We start from the raw sequence: 21,665 nt of genomic DNA on the forward strand, positions 1-21,665 counted from the left end.
TCTTCCTCAACATTTTCTCCCTTAAAATAATACCATTTTCACTCATTGATATATATATTTTAATATATATTGCTTTGTTTAATATAACTCTGGTACTTTGCTAGTTTAAGCTTCAAATCAGCAGGTTCTTGGGCTTTTCATAATATTCAGCCACAACGTAAAAGAGAATACCAAAAGTGAGAGCATGAGTTGCCTGTGTTAAGTAAAGCTTGTGACTGGTGCTGAATCAGAACTACATGAAAGAAATAAAGGTCTGGCAGTATGTCCATTCTGCCAGTATTACAGCTATGGTTTTTTTTGTTTTAATTGGAAAGAAATCATTCCTTGAGACTAATCCAATCTATAATTGAAAGTTGTAGTTGAATGTAAAAATATTTTGCTTTGAGTCCTTAAAAACCTCAGCCTCAAAACTATACTAATTAGGGGTCATGATGTATTACAGAATCCCGGAATAGTTTCTATTGGGAGGGACCTTAAAGACCATCTAATTCCAACCCTTCTGCCATGGACAGGGATGCAACCCACTAGATCAGGTCATCATGTAAAGACTTTGATTCAGAATCTTACATCCGAATGTGGATGTTTTTTCTATCAGGTACGTCTTCAGTTTGTAGAGCTCTTTGAGAGTTTTATCTTATTTTTTTGTAAAAAAAATTAGAATCATTTTAGTAAAGTCATCAGCAAGGAAGCTACTGATCCCTGTAAGTTAGTAGTGTTGTTGCTATGATAGAACTGTTAGTAGTGTCATTACTGCGATAGAACTTTTACAGTTGACAGTGGTCATGGATATGTTTTTTATTACTAAATATATAAATAGACAGCCTGAAAGGATTTGTGTGGAAAGTTAAAATTTAATTTCAGAGTTGGTAGATTGCCATCATTCAGCATTCTGCCATGATTACTGATTTCTTTTGAATGCTCTGGGCCTTACCTCAAACATAAAAACTGCGTGAGGCAATTTTTTACCTTTCCATCAAAACTAATTTCAGGGATGCTGTTGTTGCAACTTGGGGCAAAATGTCCTTTTCCAGCCTTCTGGCTCCTTTCTTGCAGTCAGCTGAGTTGTCGGCACTCACACCAGCAGACGACCCCATTGCCAGTTCCAGGCATCTGTCCATCAGGGGAGGCAGGGCTGGCAATGGCACTAATGCAGTCCAGATGTGTGCTTGAAAGAGGTGGGCCTGCATCCCCGTTACCTCAGCTGTGGGAGCATGAAGCTGCTGTCAGTCTTCATAACACCCTTGGCTCTTTTCTGTCTTCTCCAGGTGGGATGGGGTTGCCTGCTCTAACTCCTGTTGTTGGTGGCCTTTTCCAGTTTTTCTGGTGGATCCCTAAAAGCTGATGAGCAGAGTTCAGCAGTTCTTGGGTGCTGATCTTAAAGAAAATAAATATAAGTTTAAAAAAAATACTTTTGGCTGATGCTCCTCCCACTGAGGGAGGTGACCCAGCCGTAGCCCAGTACTGTAAGACAGTCATGCTGACCACAGGCCCAGCTCCTGCCCTGGGACTTGTTTCCAGCAACTCTTAGTCTTGCCTGGCTGCAGGAATTGAGAAGATGCCAGGAGATGAGCAAAACTAAATCAGCAGCTAAGGGGGAGTATGGTTTTCTGCATGGATGTAGGTAGGTGTCTCCATGGACATCCTTTTGCCTTCATGACCATGGGCTTCTGCAGCCACAGAAACCATCAAGGGGGTGGCACTTGAACTTCTGTTTGTGTAACCTCTCATTGCTGTTGGAAAAGGGCGAAACCTTCAGACTGAAGTTTTTGTCTAAATTAGTAAGTGGCTTCAGAAGCCTTGAAAACTTATTGCTGACCTGGAAAAAATCAGGGAAAAGAGGAGGGGCTTTCTCCAGTAGCTTTGTACTGACGAGTAGTCTGGGGACATTTTTAGTACCTAGAGATTCCAGAAATAATAAGCAACTTATGATGCTTCCTCCTGAAAGCTGATTTTAATTATGGTTTTGGAACAGCACTGGACTCATATCTCAGCTTGTGATGGTGAAATGTAGTTGCAGATGAGGGTCACACTTGTGTTCTTTGTCTGCCAAAATACCTTCTCTTGAGCTCCTGCTATTTTCAGCCCATCTGTGCAGGAACCTGGTTCAGGCTGTCCCTCTTCTTATTACAACAAATTGTTTTGACACTATATGCAGATAGAATTTGGGCCCAGAGTAGCAGTATTGAAATTAATTTAAGCCATCAGTCTTACCTCTGTTGTCTCAGCGTTGTTTGCCTGCCACCATGGAAGATGCTGAAGTCAGGGATAATTTAGTACCATTTCTGTGGGTGAGCAAGGGGAAGAAGCACAGTGGTCTTACTGAACCTGTCTCTTGGATCACACAGAAAACTCACGAAAACCCAAACCTAGTTTTTGTCTCATTCAAAAGTAGGTAAATTGCAGTTTATTTAAAGGGCAGAGTCTGTGCAGAGTATTTGCTGTTACTAAAAACCCACACAGAGGAACACAAGGGTATGTAGTTGGCTTCATTGGGATATGGAAATTACTCTAAATAAGGTTTCTTCTCTTTCCACCCTCCTTGTTTCACAAGCCCATGCCTGGATTCTTCCTTCACCATCCCTGCTCTGCTTATTTTAGAGCATCACCCTGCATTTGGCGGAACGGATCCACGGTCCTGTGGCATGAGGGACAGTTGTCAATACTAATGACATCTAATTCAGAATAATCGACTGGGAATTTAAATGTTCCAAATCCATTAAGGTATTCCAGTCATGCTGCAACTAAATAAAAGAGCATTGTTGTTTGGGGTTTTTTTAGTTTACACTTTTAGAAGTAGGTGACACATCTATGAAGGATTTTTGACAGACAGGGAGAAGATAAGATTTATTACCTTTTGTATTAGGCTTTGAATCTAACTTTAAAATATATGCACTTATACTTCACCTACTTTTTATGTAGGTTTGTTGTGCCGTTTCCCATTGACACATGGTCACAAATTGAGTTTCTTATGTATTTACATAACATCTGAATGTGAATCCCATAGAACTGCTGATTGAATGAGTGCACCTGTTCAGGATTCATACGTGCTTTGTGTCTGCACTTGTATGGGAGTGTCAGTCTCTTCACAGGAATAGGTTAAAGCATTAGATGCTGGTGCAGGAATTTTCCATAATTTCAAGTACTCACAGGTTTTGAGAGAGACTTGTGTTTTGCTCTTCGTTGGTTTTTTTTTTATTATTATTTTTTAAAAAATTCATTAAACTTTTGCCCCATTTTTAACAGTTTTTTAGTTTGTAGTTCAAACTGTATTTTGACAGTCACCTTTACAAAATGTTTTGGCAAAGACAGCACAGAAATGCCTGTGTAAGTAGTCCCACTGTTGATCATTATAGACATGAAGCTTGCTGATGCTACTGTGAAATAGGTAAAATAGTACAGTAATTTTATAGACAGGCAAATGCTTTGATTTGTTTTCACATCCTAATTTTTCCAAATAAGCCTGTGAGTCAGTAAATACTATTATCCATGGTTTCGGATCCTGTTAAATAAATTTATTTCCTTCACATGTGTGTAAGCTCATTGCTTGAGTATAACCAGAATATCTGTAAGTGGTGACTAGTTTAGGGATTATATTATTGCACATGAATTAAAATACGCTGCTGCATCCTCCAAAGCCTCCTCACTCCTCTGGATGAGGGTTCATGCGGATGTCTCATGGTCATGTGCGTAGGAGATAGCTGAAGAGCGCCCATGTGGAATTCCTCCTGCCCGTTCCCATTCCCCCCAGCAGCCCTGGGCTGTCCTTGAGCAATCCTCCCCAGCCCAAACAACAGCATGTCTCCTGAATGAGGAGAATGTGGGCCCCATCTTCCTCCTGCTTCTCATTCTCCTCTTGGATGCTCTCGGTGCAGTGTGGCTCGGGTGGGGCCATCTTGGGTGAACTCCCTGGGAAAAGAAATGACAACACATTTCCTTTGCATCAGGAGACGTTTGATTATTCACTAGTCAAGATGAAATTCTAAAAAGCTTTTAGTTGAAGGTGGATGTCTTTTAGCACTTTAATTAGGTAGATTTTAGTGTATTTGTTGTCAGTAGAAGAGAGAAGAGGGACAAGGCACAGCTACTAGGTTTTGGTTTGGCTTTAGGAGGTGCCCTATGTGGTGACATACTGGGTATTTTAGAGTTGAAATTTCAAGAGAACTCATTTGGCACTTGCAGTATTTTTCCAAAGCCTGATTTTAATCAGCCAAATAACTGAAACCAACTCCTCCCAAGAATCCATCATAAAACCTAGTTTCTTACTCAAGATGTTTGCTTTCTGAGCTAGCTCCTTGGCCAGTTTTCCAATGGAAGATTGCCTTTTTCCCATGGGAGTGATTCCCTCAGCAAACATGAACGCCCAAATGAAATGAGTGTCTATCAGCAGCCTGCACTTACTGCATGGGATGGTTTAAGGATGAAGAAAACCATCAGAGACCCCTCAGCCCCTTTTGAGCACTGTGTAAGAATTCTGTGGCATTGGGTTGCCCAAGGCTGACATGGTCAGCATGGTGGCATGAGGCTGTACTGAGAGGAGCTGTGTGAACCTCAGTAAATTCAGTAACAACTGGTAAATTCAGTGACAGCTCAGTGTCTCAGCCTTTCTCTGGCTCCAGGACGAGATGCTGATCTCCTATGGTCCCTTGATGAGATGTGGGGCAATGGAGAGTGCATCACATCAGCCTGGCAATGGAGAGTGCAGCCCCGTACCTGAGTACTAACAAACAACGTGAGCATGGACATGCACACTGGTCCCCAGAAGATGTAAACTAGTAGAAATCAGAATACCCTTTAAACTGCTGTGATTTAAACCTAGGCTCAGTCTTGTCTTAAAATCTGCAGCGTCACTGAAGCAGAAAGAGCATCACCAGTGACTGAAATCTCTCTGCGTTTTCCTCAAATATTTTCTTTCTCGCAGTGAGGAATTGCTTATACAAGTTTCCATGAGAGTGAGTTGAATTCTCTTCTACCTCATTTTCCACCATTAAAGAAAAGTCCTGATTTCTCATTGCAGTGTCTATGTGGTGCCAGAGAGTATTTTAAGAGGCAGAAATAGCAAAGCTGAGTCATCAGATCACAGTATGACCGGATCAGTTGGAGTTTTAGGAACAGGCCTTTGTAAGTCAAACAATTACTCTTCTTTGTTGAGGAAACACTGGAGAGAAATAGAAAATGTGATGTTCCCAGGATGTCTGAGAGTAAAGTAGTTCAGCTGCTTAAGAGGAACCACCCCACTGACTTTATGCCCTCCCCCGAGAGCATCAGGACAATTATAGACACTGTTATAGACACTGATCAAACTGCCTCAGATTGCCTAGAGAAATTGTGGCTGCCCCACTCCTGGAAGTGTTCAAGGCCGGGCTGGATGGGTCTTTGAGCAACCTGGTTTACTGGAAGATGTCCTTGCCTTTCAGAGAGGGATTGAAACAAGGTGGGCTTTAATGTCCCTCTCAACACAAACTTCTGTGATTCTGTGGTTACATACTGTGCCTCTAGGAGCTCCCCTTAAAGAGGCAAAAAAGAAGAAACTGAAAAACAAAAATGTGTTCTCATCTATCAGGATCACAGCAAATCTTTTGAAGGTCTCAGCCACCTAACTTCACCCCTCCCTTTTGATAAAGCCGTGTTTTTAAAGGTATTTTTCTGATCTGTTGGTTGGAACTGAAGGCAGCAGACACTTGGGGTCAGGGCTGGCACTGAGGGCTGTTGGTGCTGCAGGGACACAGTGTGGCCGAACAGGGTTCATCCATGCAGGAGGGCTTTACACTCCCACCCTTTGCCTTCCTGTCTGAGAAGAGACGATGAAGGGCTGGTGCCTGCTCATGGAGGGCAGTGTTCGTTTAAACTGGAGACATGTAGATAAGTCTTCACTCCTTATTAGTGAGAAAAGTGCTCATTGCATTAGATCAAACTGTGCCCTCATTTGTGTCTGTGAGCCCTGCAGGGTAGATGTGGGAAACCCAGCCCTCATAGAATCACACTGGTCTTTTGTTGCCTCGAGAGTGAGTATTGTGTGAATCTGGTGTTTACTGGCTGACTGTATTTTATTCAAGAATCAGTCAAGATAGATTTGTTTAACCAGGTCTGCTCAGACTTTCACTACAGAGGGGCAACATCTACGAAGTACTCTGGCGTTTGTGGTCAGTGTTGGGACCATTGGCAGTACAGATTGTGTTTTGCACAGGAGCAAAGGAGCTCCTGCACAGGAGCACCACAGGCTGCAGAACCAGAGAGCACAGCTCCATATGGCTCCTTTCCTGAAAACAGCCTCAAATTTTATACATCTTATTGTCAGTGACAGGCAGTGACATACCCTCCCTCCACCCCTGCTGTATTGGTAACACCAGGGGTGGTAATGCTGAGTAGAAATATGTTCTTGATACATTGCATTGCGTAAAATCTCTTGATGGTTTAGAAAAGCTGGATAAAATTACTTAGTCAATTTAAATTGAAGGCAGATCTTTAGCATAAGATTTGCTCATTTCAGTTCTTCCAGGTATTCAGGATCTCTGTACTGTATTGGTCTAAAAAATATCTTAAATATAAAAATTTGACTGGTAGAAATTTTTGCTGATAAAACTCCCATAAAAATCATCCCCACCAGCAAATTTTTCTTATTTTCCTATGAGGCTTGGAGCGGTGCTTGCAACACCTATTTTAGGGTTAAGGATTTGAGCAGAGGGCAGAGTGGATTGTAGAACACAAAGGCTTCATGGTTTTCAATTAGACAAAAGGTGTAAAGCTAAACTCCATGCAGAGACCTTCATTGCAAGCAGACATATTTTCTGGTTTTACATGGATGACTGTGTGTATTTAGCCACATGGGTTATTAAATACAACTAATGTAATGGCATTTTCCTCCTTTCCAGAGCTTACCCACACCACATTATTTCTTAGGGGCTTTTAGTTCTCTCTTCCTATTATACCGAGCACCTCAAACAAGCACACAGGAGGAGATCCCCACCAGCAGCAAACATGTTGATCTGGCGCAAGGAACCACAGCTAAAGCTTCCTTAGGGTTGTGGCATCATGCTGCCTGTCAGGTGTGGTTCTGGTAGCCAGACAAAAAATCCGTGTTCATCCTATTTGAATGTTTGTTGTGGAATTTATTAGCAAAAGTTTACATAGCTCTAGCCACTTTCTGACAGATTTTAATATGAGTTTCCAACCTTCTCTGAGCTCTCAGCTGATGCACAGTAGAAATGCACAGAGTTAATTTGTTCCACTGTTGTTTGCTGCTTTTGACCAAACCTAAAAAATCTTCAGTTAATTTCAGTCATGCTTACAAGATAGCCACTTTTGATTCTGCTGCCAGCTTTGTTTTGTTGTGCTTCCTCTGCTTAGTACAGTGCATCAGATAAATGGGGGTGTAGAACATTCAGACTTTTTTCAGTAAAGTCAAAGAATACTTTATACCTATTGATGTAATTTCAAAATGATTGAATGTACTCCTTTTCTCATAAATGCTTATTAATTTTGTGTCTAACCCTGTTGCGTTTTGAAGGATACGTTGCATAACTGCAATCAATTAAAAATCTGACAAACTGCAACGATTTTAATTTACTCTCAACTCTGAGTGCTTTTTCCAGTGGTTAAATTCACTAAAATTAAAATGAAGGAGGAAGATGTGCTGAAAGCAGCAATTCTCCAAAAGGGAGAACAGTTCTCCATTACTTGCAGAGCTTGAGTTTATTTGGTGAACGCAGCGATCACAAGATTAAGAATCACCTCCATTGCAGAGCTGTAGCAAGATTGTCTTCACGTTTTGGGAAGGCCTTTGTTAGGATGGGTGTGGGATCTCAGCACCTCAGGACGGAGGTGCAGAGTGGCCGACACCACCCTTGGGGGGCTCGGGAGTCCTGGAATGTTGCCAGAAGTGTCTGGTGGCTGGACTTTGATCCGACACAGGAGACGACGCCTGTATGAGGGCTGGGAGGAATTCACTGGGTGAATGGTGAAGGGATAAGTTAGTTAAAGTGTAAAACACAGGATTTAGGATTTTGGTACAGGGGGGTCTAAAGAAGTAAGATGGAGGAATTGGGGCGTGTCCTGTTCTTCTTCTTCTTCTTCTTGGCCTCCATCTTCTGTGGTGGTGGTGGCACTTTGGGATTGGTTATTACTAGAAGTGCACCGGTTAATAAGGGTAGAAGGTATTGGGGAAAAATGATAAATATTGTACACGTAACTTGGAGTATAAAGATAAGTGACCGCCCCAGGGGCTTGCAGTGTGCCCATGGCTGACTTGCTGTGCAGACCTCTGTTGGGCCGAAAGAAAATCTTTTAGATAAACAATTAATAAACACCGAGACCGAGACAAGATCAGAAGTCTCTCCTCGTCCTTTGAAGCGCCGGGCTCTTCAAGGCCATCCCTGGGCCTTTCCAGGCCACCTAGACAGCACAGAAAACTTACAGATGGGGGCTCAAACAAGAAAATCTAGGATGGCTGAGTAAAACAATAACAAAAATTCAGTGTTAATTTTGGGGGGGAGGCCGAAGGGAAGGGACGGCAGCCGTTCTCTGAGGCCACCTCCTGCTCAGCACGTGCCACGTGTCTCCCCACAGCCCCCTGCTCGCTGTCTGCTTTGCTGCCTGCTGCGGAATCCCGGGAGTTGCCCTGCTCACACTGGGAGTGAACCCTCTCACCGGGGCCCTGGGCGCCTTCAACATCTTCCTCTACACGTGCTGTTACACGCCCCTGAAGAGAATGAGCATTGCCAACACGTGGGTGGGAGCTGTTGTCGGCGCCATTCCCCCCGTCATGGGCTGGACTGCAGCTACTGGGAGTCTGGATGCTGGTGAGTACAAAACCCTTTCGTTGGGTGAGTGCTTGTCAGGATAATGAACGTACTCAAAAGGCAGTAAAATTTGTTCTTTATGTTCTTGACCTGACCAGGCCAGGTTGGACACAGCTTGCAGCAGCCTGGTTTAGTTGAAGTTGTCCCTGGCCATGGCAGATGGTGAAAAGAGATGATCTTTAAGGTCCCTTCCAACCTAAACCATTCTGTAATCCTGTGGTAAGGCTTTGAAAGCAGCTAATTTTGGTAACATTCTCCTTACACAGGTATTTCAGGGCAAAACAGAGCTGATAAAGCAGCATGACCTATTTAATATGTGTTCTGACCATCTTAAAAAAATCCAGAAGGAAAGTAGCATATTTGATATTCACATAGGAGAAAATGTTACATAATTTCAGGGTTCAAATCGTATTCAGGATTAAAACCATATCCAGTCAGATGAAGCTTGCAAGGGACTTGCAGTTGGAAAATTCCTAGATGTGTTTTACTGTCTTTCCACAAGCCAGAAAATATCCTGGGAAGATTAATTTATTGGTGTATTTCTTAATTACCCATTGCTAAACTCTAAGTTACAAATGCTCCTTCCCTCATCCTTGAAAAGCAAACGAAGATTTCTATTTTAGTAGCTGTGAACCACTTTTACATCCCTTGTAAAACACTGATCTCTTCAGCAGCTCAACTCTGACACAATCAGGCCTTGTTTTTCCTGCCAGCTAGAAACTTAAGAATCAAAGTGGCTCCACAAACTTATAGTCTGAAGCAACTAATGAAGTGCAATTAATAGGTCTGTTAAGAGTTGGTTTAGCGCACACTCATCCCACAGGGGGGCATATTTAAGGCTTGAATAATACTTTTAACAACAAGGCTTTTAACTAGAAATTATCAGAATTTTTGCAAAATCTGTTCTTTATGCACTTCCTAATAAAACTTGGTCTGAGTTGGCTTTGTGTCCACATGTTCCCGCACAGATCTAAACCAGAGCAAGGATGGAAGGTGGTGTGGGTTTTTTTTCAGTGTGTGCTGCTTCTATACAAATATTTTCTTCTCCAAAAGTTACTTAGACCTAGAACTTTTATATAAGAGAATGTATAGTGTCTTGTGTTAGGACTGCATAACAGACATAGTTAGCAGCTCTGTACTTGAGAAGAGCAGAGGGAACATGACAAAAAAGGCATTGAGGGGCTGGAGCTTGTCCAGGGAAGGGAACGGAGCTGGGGAAGGGGCTGGAGCAGCTGAGGGAGCTGGGAAGGGGCTCAGCCTGGAGAAAAGGAGGCTCAGGAGGGACCTTCTGGCTCTGCACAGCTCCTGACAGGAGAGGGCAGCAAGGTGGGGGTCAGGCTCTGCTCCCAGGAAACAAGGGACAGGATGAGAGGAAATAATTTCATATCATTCTGGCTGCAGATACTTAGACCTTGACTAATTGTTTGGGGATTTCTGTGATGGTTTTACCACTTTATTGCAGAGTTGGTGTCCAAAGATGACACTCATATGCCTGTGCTTCACCTGCACAGTTCAGCCTGGAGGAGCTGGCGTGCAGAGCTGCATGTCTCCAAAAGCCCTTGCTATAGAGGCCAGTGAAAACCCAGCAGATTAAACTGGCACTGACTGTCATTATCTTTAATTTGTCAACTTGCTCTTTGAGATCTAGCTCGCAAAGAGCAAAGCTGTCCCTGTACAGCAGCGGAGAGGGCAGCAGGGAACCCACTGGTGGCCAGGTAAGCTCTTCCTCTCTAACTTGCAGCTAAAATGTGGTTATGTGTCCCTGTGCCGGCTCTGCTGTGAAGGCAATGATGCCACCAGTGGAAGATGCTACCTTTAAACCACCCAAGCAGAATTTGTCAGAACACGATAATCTGATGCATAGTGTGTTATGTATAGCTAAAACTTTTAAAATCACCTCCCAGTCTGTGTCAGGAAGGCCAGGCAGCTTTTTTAATAGAGAAAGAAATGTTATTGAGCTGATACTGGTGTTTGTAATGAAGCACACCTGGGGAGAGTCCTGAAAACAGGGACTGGAATGTAATATTTTAGTGCATTTCAGTATCAAATGGAAAACAAAAAAAACACAACACAAACCCTACAAACACTTTTACAGAGAAAAGAAATAACTGGAAGAAAATTATGGCATTGTAGAGTATGATTTTCAGTTTTAAACATTCTACTTTTGCAGTAAGAGAGTTCAGCCCCTGGCAGCATCGTGTCCATGCGGAATACAGGCGTGCATCCATACACAATACGCAGACCCGTGTCCCTTCCCTAACCAGCCTGGTCTCAGTTGTTGAACTCATTAATAATATGTAATTAGTGTGGAGACTTAACCTAGTTCTAGAGGTGTGAAAATGCCTTTGCACCTCATTTTAAAAAAATCATTCTACTCGATAACAAAGAGGAATGTGAAGGAAGGGAGGCAGGAAACTAATGAGGAGGAAAGTTCTCACCACTAAAGTGGTGGGGTTTTGAGTTTACATTTTCCTGTGGATTTTCTCTCCTTGTAATATTCTCACAGCAGCCACATTGTTGGACATGTTGCTGGTTATAGGGAAAACAATATTTAAGTGTAGCCCTTTCATTACCATTTGTGGGCAGCTAAGTGTTAAACTGTTGTAACTGTTGTAACAGTTAGGACAGCCATGTCTGCTTCCTTCAGGATTTCCGTGACATGGATGCTGTGAGGTATTTTGTCCTTTGGGAGAGTTGGAGATGGTGCCTTAGAGAGTTGAAGCTGGTTCCTCATTTCCAATTCCACAGCTAATAACAAAGTATCTCAGAGTGGAGCAGCCTTATTTTAATTTGTCCTCATTTTGTTTATGACTTTTAAAGATGAATACCTTAGCAGTTTCTTGCACCAGAAAAAAATACTGTGTATTTACATATAGAAATCTGGGACCCTCATATTTCCAGTGACGCAAATACTTGCTGTAGTTTATAGAATACTCATAGAATCATAGAATGACTTGGGTTCATAAGGAACCTTAAGGACTGTCCAACCCCGTGCCATGGGCAGGGGCACCTTCCACTAGATCAGGATGCTCCAAGACTCATCCAACCTGCCCTTGGACACTTCCAGTGATGGGGTAGCCACAGCTTCTCTGGGCAGCCTGTGCACGAGCCTCACTGCTCCCTGTGTAATTTCTTACACTATGCATTTTTGCAGATCTGCTGGTACTTCCCAGGAATGTTTGGTTCCATTTCTACCCCAATAGGTAACTTCAACTGTATGCTCCTAAGCCTGATTGAACATCCCGCCCCCATGCCTGGATTTTGTGCCAAAGTAATTTAGGGAAAACCTCCCATTTCAAAAGCAAAAGATAAGATTATCTCTGGGAAGATGTGGAATTCTTTGTTGTGGGTTTGGGGGGGGTTGTGTTATTTTAATGGCAGCTGTTTGAAACTGATGAAAGATGGGGAATGTTAACATTTCCTCACTGGGGGAGTGAGTGCAGGTGAGACGGTCAGAAGTGCGTGATAAATGTAATTTATCACAAGGATATCACTGCCACATATCTGGGGTATTTATGCAGAACTTAACTGCCAGCCTGTGATCTGCAGTAACACGTTTGCTTCCTTGAAAGCAGATTTCATTGTTCTTTCTTGGTACTATTTGTTTCTGAAGAGATTTGTTTTTCTAGTAAATCAAGGTACCTTGAAATTATTTTGCAAGGGAAGGACTAGCAGGATAATAATGACATTCACTTAAAACCTTAAGTGATAGCAGAGAGACAGGAAGGTAAGTCAGATTTGGCAGTGTCCCTGTTCTGTGCCAGATCCCCCTCCTACATGGGATCCACAAGCAGAAGAGCTCCTGGCTGTGCTGCAATGCTGCTGAGCTTCTGCACAGAAAGAAAGAAAGAAACAGAGCTGTTGATTCTGGTGTGTAAGAGTGCATACATGCTTTAAATTATCCTCACGCTGCTGTTCTTTCTCCCTTGACTAATGTCCATTTAAACTTGTTATTTTTAGTTAACAGAACACTGAAACTGGGGTAGATTCAAATGCCACAACCAGGAATTTCTTCCTGATATCAAATCTAAATTTCCCTCTCTCAGTTTGAATCCGTTCCCCCTTGTCCTGTCTCTACATTTCCTGAGTTGTTCTCAGGCTTCCTTGCAGCTCCTTCAGATCCTGGAAGCTGCTGTGATGTCTCCACACAACCTTCTCTTCCCCAGGGTGAACAGCCCCAATTCTATCAGCCTGTCCCCATAGGGAAGATGCTTCAGCCTCCTTATCAACTTTGTCGACTCCTTGGGTCTTGCTCCAAAGGACACGGTCCAGTGTCCTTGCCATGCTGGGGGCCCAGGAAGTTTTGTACTTCTTCCCCTGCCCATGCTCTGCTCAGGCTGGATCCCGCTGGCGAGCAGGCTCGGTGTCACAGGGCAGAGCACTTTGGTGCCACGGAGTTCATACAAACCACCCAGTGAGATGGAAGTGACAAGCAGGGCTCCTCTACCTAATGTGCTTATCAGCTAAAGAGATTTATTCTGAGTAGGTGGTGGCAGAGCAGATAAGGGCCCTGACAGTAGAGCAGACATTGCAGAGCCACAGTGGCCCAGGAGCCATAGGTATTACTGCACCAAAGAGTGTTTGTCTAAAGAGACTGTTTAGTTTATCAGATGCTCCACTTCTGGTCTCGTTCGCCTGAAAGACATCTTGTACTGATTTTCATTCATTTTCAGAAATTTAAATAATTCCTCGGGGTATGGAATTTATAGACTCAGTATCAATTGTAATCATGTGGAGGCTGATTTTTAAATTGCCTTTACTTTGTAATTCAAATTGTGTTGTATGGTAGACATTAATTATGTCAGCCAGCATCTATTTACAAAAGGGGATTTAAAAATGGGCAGTTCTTATCAGCTAGTGACATTTGGCAGATGGATGGTTTCAGTAACAAAAAAAGGAGAATAGGAAAGAGGGGGGCCTGTGCCCAACCTGCCAAAGGCTGGAGTCTCTCATACTGGTGTAGCACTTGTCTGCTAGTAGGAAGGAGAGCAAAACAACAGCTTAATTGCATGCTAAATTAGCTTGAAGATCTTTGTGTCCCTTCCAGTTAAGCACTTGGAGCTTTCAAAGCCCCTTGATGTGGGAGCAGGTCTGGGAGCCAGCCGCCAGAGCAGGGCAGCTCCAGCACCCCACTGCCGGAGGAGAGGAGGCTCCGGCTATAAACTCCCACTGGTAAACTCAGCTTTTCAGGGTTTCACTTCCCCAGATGAAAGAGCAGAATTTGTGGTCTGTTCCAGAGGAAACAGAGATACTCATGTCACTGACATATGAGACTTGGAGCTGGGGGCCCAGGAGTATGCTTTGTGGGGGTAAAAACTGTAAAAATGAGGCAGAGGGACAATACTAGTGAGCAGCTGGTCTGAATTTAGGACAAAAGCCAGTGGGCTATTTTTTTCTTCCTTTCCATCTTCATAAGAGACAAAAGAAATGGCAGCTCCACTGCTGGGGCACCTGGGGACCGACCCCACAAGTTCACAGGCAGTATGCCCTTTGCCTGGTTCTCTACCCTGTGTGTGGCTGATGGGGTAGCCCTGAGCCCCTGGGTGTGGAACACAGCACCCACAGAGAAATCAGGATGGGGGGATCTGCAGAAGGGACTTGGGGGAAAGAGGTGGCTGATGAGGAGCCCCTGTGTAGCTCTGCAGATTTGCAATCCTCTGCTGAGTCTTCCTAAACATATTTGCAAAAGACTGTATTTTCATTTTACCCAACAGGCTCTTCTTTTATGGCATCTATTGCTGGGGTTAGCTAAGGCGAGTTATATGTGGTGTTGTTTCCTCAGCCTTGCCTGTGTAATGAAAGGTGTTTCCCTGTGAGGCTTTTGGCTGCAATAACCTGTTGTGTCACACAAGAAGTGCACATGCCTGTGTGTATCCATACACACACAGCTTTTTTCCTATGTGGTGAGCATACCTAAGGACATCTGGCTTCCTTCTGTTAAAGGCAGAAGCCAGGAACACTCTCTCAAGGTGAAAAATCCCACAGCCAACTTCATTTCCTATTCCTGGTGGATGCTGAGGATCCTTTTGTTTTGCAGACAAGTCAAACACATGGCCAGCACCCCCTTCCCTTTCAGTGCTGCTGCAGAGGAGTCTATTGCAGCCCCTAGATGCTCCTGCTCCACAGGCCTTTTGTGCCATCCTTCAAAAGAAACAGCTGTTGAAACCCCTGACCATGAAGCTTTTGAGTTTTCCAGTGTTTTCCTCGTCGCCCTTGGTTTCCACGACGGTGTAACCTTGGAGGGGCACAATGCAGGCCGGGCCGTGCATCCCACGGTGACAGCCGGGACCATTGTCCCAGCCCAGGGACCTTGTGTGCAGCTTTACAAGTGACACTTTCTCTTTCTCCTCTCAAGGCTGCTTCGCCACTCCTGTGCCATCCAGCACAAGCAGTAGCATCTACTTTTGTTTTCCAGTGGAAGCAAAAGCGCTGATTGTTGTCTTGCTGTGGTGCTGATGTGGGTAGAGGGAAATTGCATCAGTTGGGTTAGGGTTAGTGTCTAGGTAATTCCCAAATGTCTTTATGTTTGAGAGTGCTGCATAATTGCAAATTAGGATGTAAATTTTGGCAAGCTAATCCTGTTCCTAATTCTAAAGACAGTGGGAAGAATTAAGTAGCTGGTAACATTTCTCTTCAGAAGGGATGATATCAGGACAGAATCTTGAACACTTGTAACTGGAGGTCACTTGATTTAACAATCATTTTCTATCACCAAAACAAGCTGAAGCACAGGCAGTAATGATTGTACCTTGCAGCTCTCCTTCACAAACAGAAAATGCAACCAAGAGCTGGACAAACCAGTCCTTGTGGATCAGAACATCACAGTGTGTTCTGGCCATGACTCTGCAAACCACTGTGCATCTTTGTACCAATACTCCCAAATAATCCTGTAAAATTGTGTTGAACCTGAAGTGGGCAACTAGGCTTTGACAAGATTTTAAAATCTTTCTTCACCCCCAGAATTGCTCACAGTTACAAATCTCCAGGGAAGACTACTGTGTTAAACGTCTGGATGAGCATAGAAGACAGAAAATAAAGGGTTTGGACATGTATTCTCTACATTTCTTGTCAATTTAACATCCTGTGAAACTTATATAGGACCGTGGTAAAGAGTTTGGGACTAGTTATGTTAAAATTTCTTGTAGAAAAGGTGGAAAAGGCCGCCTGAGACAGCACGGGTGCTCACAGGCAGGTGGATACAGCTGGACCAAGTCAAATCTCTGAGCTCTAATCTACCTTGTCTGAGTTAAAGAGGAGTAATTTGTTCAACATCTTTTAAGGGAAGAGAGCCAGTTGTGTGCTATCAAGTAAAACGGTGTGTGGTTGTTTCCTGACTATGATCCATTAAGAGGCTGAGCTTACACTGCCAAAGCCTTCCCCTCCCTACAGCAGCCAAACCCATACCCGTTTCCTAGAGACAAAAGGCCAGTGCTTTCCTCTCTTAAGCCACAGCTACCAATGTCTGGAAATAATTTTAAAATTCCTTCACATTATTCAAGGCAGAAGAATTACTAAAATTATGCTTTAAGCAAAACAGCATTCTTAGGTTGCCAAGGCAGTAAACACCAGCTTTGGGAAATGCAGTTAAGATTTCAACATCTGTTTTAGAGCTGATATTTAACTATTCCATGTTTATTTTAATGCCTGGTTGGCCACTTTCCTGTTATACATATGCAGCACCAGAGCAAAGGCAGAAGGAGCAAGTCTGTTCTTGAACTGATGCTACAGGTAGCTCCCGTTCCTTATTTTTTTGTTTTATTGATTAAGTGCATAGGTGTTGGTCCTGTCTGCAGCCTGAACATGATCTGTTTGCAGAGCCCTGTGCAGTGGGAAAGCACTGTGTGTTCTTTACAGTACAATGAGAAGGGCAAGAAGAGAGCGCATGTTGTTCCTCTGCAGGGTGTTTTCAGGAACATGGTGTTGATACAGCAGACCCTGCAGATAATCTGGGACGTTTGTCCTGACTTGTGTGGACAGGCCCATGTTCACCTGCTTTCCCAGGCTGGCCAGACTCTAGCTGATCCTGCTCCTGAGTCTGGAGCTTCCATAAACACAGACTGTGCTCCAACCTGTGCCCCGCTGTAGTTCAAGGACTTTTCTTTGCTGGAAAAACCTGTCTTCAGAAAGTTTTTGAGAGTTTCAGCTGGACCATCGCAAAGTGTTGTGCCTCATTTAAGCTGAGATAGTCTATGTCTGGGTGAAACCATCACTGTGGCTCCATGTGCCAACTGGACGAGTATAAAGCTCTTTGATGATGAAAGGTACTCCCAGCAAGAAAGAGGCATATTTCAAATTGTTACTTAAGAGAGTGCCATCCTCAACACGAGATAGGCAGAATTCAAACATTATTTCTGCCCTTTAGTGGTTAAGAGGGTAGGTTTGCAGTCCTCAGGTTGCTCAGTTTGCTCAGAGTTATGTTGGCACTAATAACTCAGCAGCTCTATGTACTTATTCTTTCTTGAGTAAATGTTGTATGAACTTGAACACTATCCTTTATGGGACATGAGAAGTTTGGGCAACTGGCATTTGATCCGGAGCTTTTAATCACTGTGTCACTGCTGTTGCTGTGAGCTCAGGGTGGGCAGGACAAGGAGCTGTTAATGCCTGAATGCTCTGCTCTCCTCTCCAGATGTTAACCAGTGGTCAGAGCCCATAGCCTGCAAGGACTTACACCCAAAAAATCATTTTCCAGCCTCCTCCTCTTAGGGGCTCTTCCTGCCCAAGGACTTAGTCTGGCTCCTGCACTGACATTGCTCTCTCATCTGAGATTTGGACCATCAAGCAAATGGGATCATCATAAATTGCTCTAGAAGGAGCAAACCATGAAGTTTGAATCGCGATTTATGAAGAGCCACATGTACTTCTTAACACCTTAAAGAGCAGAACTTTAGAAGGGTGTGCTTCTTGCTCTTGTAATTCTGAAAATTAGACTGTCAGCTGCTGCAGTTTGCAAACCCAAAGTCACTATTTCCTTTTGGAAGTCTCATCTCACAATTATTTTGAAATCTTATCCAAATTTATTGAACTGTAAAACATCCAAGCAGTTGCTGAATGACTGTGAAATTTAGTGTCCTGTTTGTTTTAGGAAAAGTGCAATTTATAAAACTTCAGTATTTCACTAGATTAAAATATATTTACAGAGAGAAAGAACTATTTTCTACCTTCTTCAATGCCAGCTGACATTTTTGCTTTATCTTACATATTAAAATAAAATAAAAATCTCAGCTTGTTCTTGTTTATTATAAAGGAGATCTATTAATATTTAAATAAATCACAAAGAAGAATTTAAGAAAAGAAATAATAGCTTAACCTTAAAATTCATGAGGAATAATAAAACCTGTTATTTATCCTGAGCTCTTTGTGTGCTTTAGGACCTACCTGGTTCTCTGCGATCCTGAAACTTTTGAGATGATTTAAGACAGTGAAAAGAGATGAAAGAATAGGAGCTCAAGAAGAAAATATTTTATTCCTGTTTTGCACACAAGAGTGAAAGAGTTCTGGAGACCTGGGCCTTGTTTTCTTTTGGTGGCCTTTTTTTTTCCAAAATCAAACAGGACTGATCTGACAACTTATTGGGATTTCTAAGTGTCTGCTGCATCTGTCCCAGGTTCTCACACTCAGAGAGAAGAATTTGTCATAAATGGGCTCAATTGAAGGAATTAAAAATTTGGCCAAAAAGACTAGGGAGTTTGGGATACCCACAAGCCAGCCAGGTACTTGTGGTCCTGGAATTTATGAACCATTGCAGAAAAGCAGACAGATCTGAGTTCCTGTCAGTTTGCCTGTTCTCAGATTTCCACAAGCTGTGGAGGAACCAAGAGACCCCAAGGTGCTGGGTGTCTCTGGGTGCCCCTGGGTGCCCCTGGATGCTGGCTGTCTCCTGCTGCCCAAGCAATGACTCTGGTCCAACAACCAGCTTTGCTTTTGTGAACCCTGTGCCAGGTCCGTGTGTTCCAGTTGGGAACAGCCTTGTCTGATGTTCATTTAATTATAAACTCTGTAGAGAAAAGGGAGATTTGCAATGATTAAACTGAGTTCCCAAACTGTTGGGAACAGCACAGGGGCCATAGAGTAGATCAGCTCTGTTTAGAACCAGATTAGTCTCCAGAGTTTGTCTTACTGTAATATTGCTTAAAAACACTGCTGAGTTAATTATGACATAGTTAACATTCATCTAGTAATTAAGGAGTATTACAGTGTCTGCTCTGGGCTTGACAGGATTCCTACTGTGAGCTCATGTGATGCTGAGTCGTACTGTACCATGTGTTGTGCTTTGCAAGTCATCAGTCTTACGTGACACTTAAAAATCTCTGACAACCCAACAATCTCCGCCTAGGTCAAGGAAATTACAGGATGTCCCAGCACATGGGAACCAACCAAAAAGATTGGGTCAGTTAAAGTCCTCATAATGGGCTATTAAATTGTTTCACTCTTCAGCTTCTCTGAAGAGTAAAATATCAATTATCTCAATGGTTGTAATGTAATCAAAGTAATTAAATTCCAAAGGCTTGCATGTAAAAACCAGAGCTTTGTAAATGGGAATCCAGCCTCAAGTATTTTAGTTGGTCTGTTTGTGTTTAAAAGTTTCTCCGGATGACTTTTTTTAATGGTGTCATAGTTAGGGAACTGTTAAAGGGCTTTGTGTGCTTGAGGTTTAGGGTGTGTTTTGAGCTTGGCTGCACACAACATTTGAACAACTGAATAAGCAAAATCTGCATTAGAGCTGAAACACAGGGACACACACAGACACAGCTCTGCAGCCGTGGGAAGCAGGGACAGCCTCTGCCCCATGTCTTAGGCCCTGGCTTCATCTGCTTAAGAGTCGTTAGCTGATGGATAATTGTAGCTTACCTTTACCTAAGTTCTGAACAATGACAAGCTAGTGTCTCTAAAGCACTTCAGATGTGATACTTGAAAAATACTGCTCTCTTAGGTGTAGCGCATTCAGGATCTTGCCTCCATTAATGTGTTTTACAAGAATAGGAAAAATCTACAGAGTGACTTATGACAAGAACATTTTCTCTGTTGTGTCTCCTGATGTAGGGAGAACTGCTCCTTCAGTAAGTTTAATTTTGGTTTATTTCAGCAGAGCTGCTCCCTCAGGTTTCAGCAGAACCGAATCAAATACTGTTCTCTTAGGGCCAAATTGACTTTTCTGGCTATGAAATTCTGAAATTATTGGTAATTTTTGGGTACATCATTTTCAGCTGTCTTAAAAGGTTCCAGTTGAGAAAAACTGCTAACATCCATGTCAAAAAAAAATCTACTTTAGAAGGATTGTGTAGCTGGATTTGAAGCATTTTGGGCCATAGACCAGGAGGAAATGGAGTAGCCTAATTGTGGCCTTCCAGTACCAGACGGGGCCTAAAAGAAACCTGGAGAGAGACTATTTACACGAGTCTGGAGTCACAAGGGGAAATGGCTTCCCACTGACAGAGAGTAGGTTTAGATTAGATGCAAGAAAGAAATTCTTCCCTGTGAGGGTGGGCTGGCCCTGGCAGAGGGTGCCCAGAGAAGCTGTGGCTGCCCCAGCCCTGGAAATGTCCAAGGCCAGGATGGAAAGGGCTTGAAGCACCCTGGTCTAGTCAAAGGTGTCCCTGCTCATGGCAGGGAGTGGAATGAGATGATCTTTAAGTTCCCTTCCCTGTGGTTCTCATGAAATCACCTGGAATTTGTGGCAGACAGTGTTGTTCTGAAAGCTGCACACCCAAGGTATGTGTGTCTGTCTCTGTGCTTCGTGTAATCAGTTTCCAGAGGTCCATACTCACTTCAAGGAGTATTTGTTACTCGTTCGAAAAGCAGTGAGATGTGTCTTTTACATCACTCCTGCATTTATAAGCTACTGGTAACCTGCATAAAGTCTAATGGAGAGTTCCTTCACGAGTGATAAGGTAGGGGGAAAAAAAAAGGCAATTTTGCAAACCGAGATTATTACTTTTTGCACGGCAGCACCAGTGTGAGTTGTGCTATTAGAGACAAGAACTAGGCATGCACAGCTCCAAAAAATAGATGGAGAGGAAATCTGAACCATGAAGCTGTTCAGAGGACACAGTGACTTGGGCTTTGTGAGAATTGCTGGAGAAGAATTTGCTGCTTCTCTCAGGTCATTAAGATAACGCTGGATGCATGGCTCCATTTGGAAAAGTTTCCATAGAGAATTGAGTTCATGGAGGCAGGCAGATACAAATAAAGCATTTTAATGTAAGAGCAGAGGCTTTGGGAGGTGGATAAACAAAAGGAAAACATGAAATGCCCATAACACTGCAACAGCCTTGGGGGATTTTTTTGTGTCTTCAAATAAAATTAGTGAAGGGAGCTTGGTCTGAGGGCCTCCTGGAGGCTCATTAAAATTAGCACATGAGCTGCTTCTGCTTCAATAAACCCTGTACTGTGTCCCAGGAAGAGCTGCACAAATGTGGTGCTTCCGTAGCTCCTTTTTAAATGTGAAAGTAGTTAATTGGTGTGAATAGAGTTACTTGATCAAACTGATTAGAAGTTTCTCCAATGTTTGAAGGAGTAAGTTCTCCATCTCCTGTTAGTTCATTAACAGCTTCTGCCAGTTCCTCTTGCCCAGGTCCATGATGGAGCTTGTGCTGTGCCAGGAATGGTTCCCTCCTTCATGCAGCGGGCAGACAGAGGGCCTGGCCTAGCTCCAGCCTTCCAGGTGTGGTGTTCCCCAGGTCTCAGGAGCAGCAGTTTGTCTTCCTTGTCCTCTGTCACTGAGCTGGGCTCCCTGTGTCTGGTTGATGCAACCACTGCTTTGCCCACCAGCTGTTTTCTTCTCTGGACACACCAATTCAGAGAGTAGAATCTAGATGCTCCCAGGAATACAGTCTCTTGTCCAATTTCACTTCCCTCTGGTAGAGACAG

At 43.3% G+C, this 21,665-nt stretch overlaps 1 protein-coding gene across 2 annotated transcripts in view; it reads left to right on the plus strand.

Moving 5' to 3' along the window:
- LOC131566133 (protoheme IX farnesyltransferase, mitochondrial) overlaps positions 1 to 21,665 on the plus strand; it is a 98,988-nt gene that overhangs the window by 74,748 nt on the left and 2,575 nt on the right. For both annotated transcript variants that reach the window (XM_058817341.1, XM_058817342.1), the window contains exon 6: positions 8,563 to 8,795. In XM_058817341.1, the coding sequence (XP_058673324.1) occupies positions 8,563 to 8,795 (233 nt within the window). The remainder of the gene's footprint in view (positions 1 to 8,562; positions 8,796 to 21,665) is intronic.

Source organism: Ammospiza caudacuta, chromosome 19 (assembly GCF_027887145.1).
Source record: "Ammospiza caudacuta isolate bAmmCau1 chromosome 19, bAmmCau1.pri, whole genome shotgun sequence".
Taxonomy (NCBI): Eukaryota; Metazoa; Chordata; class Aves; order Passeriformes; family Passerellidae; genus Ammospiza; species Ammospiza caudacuta.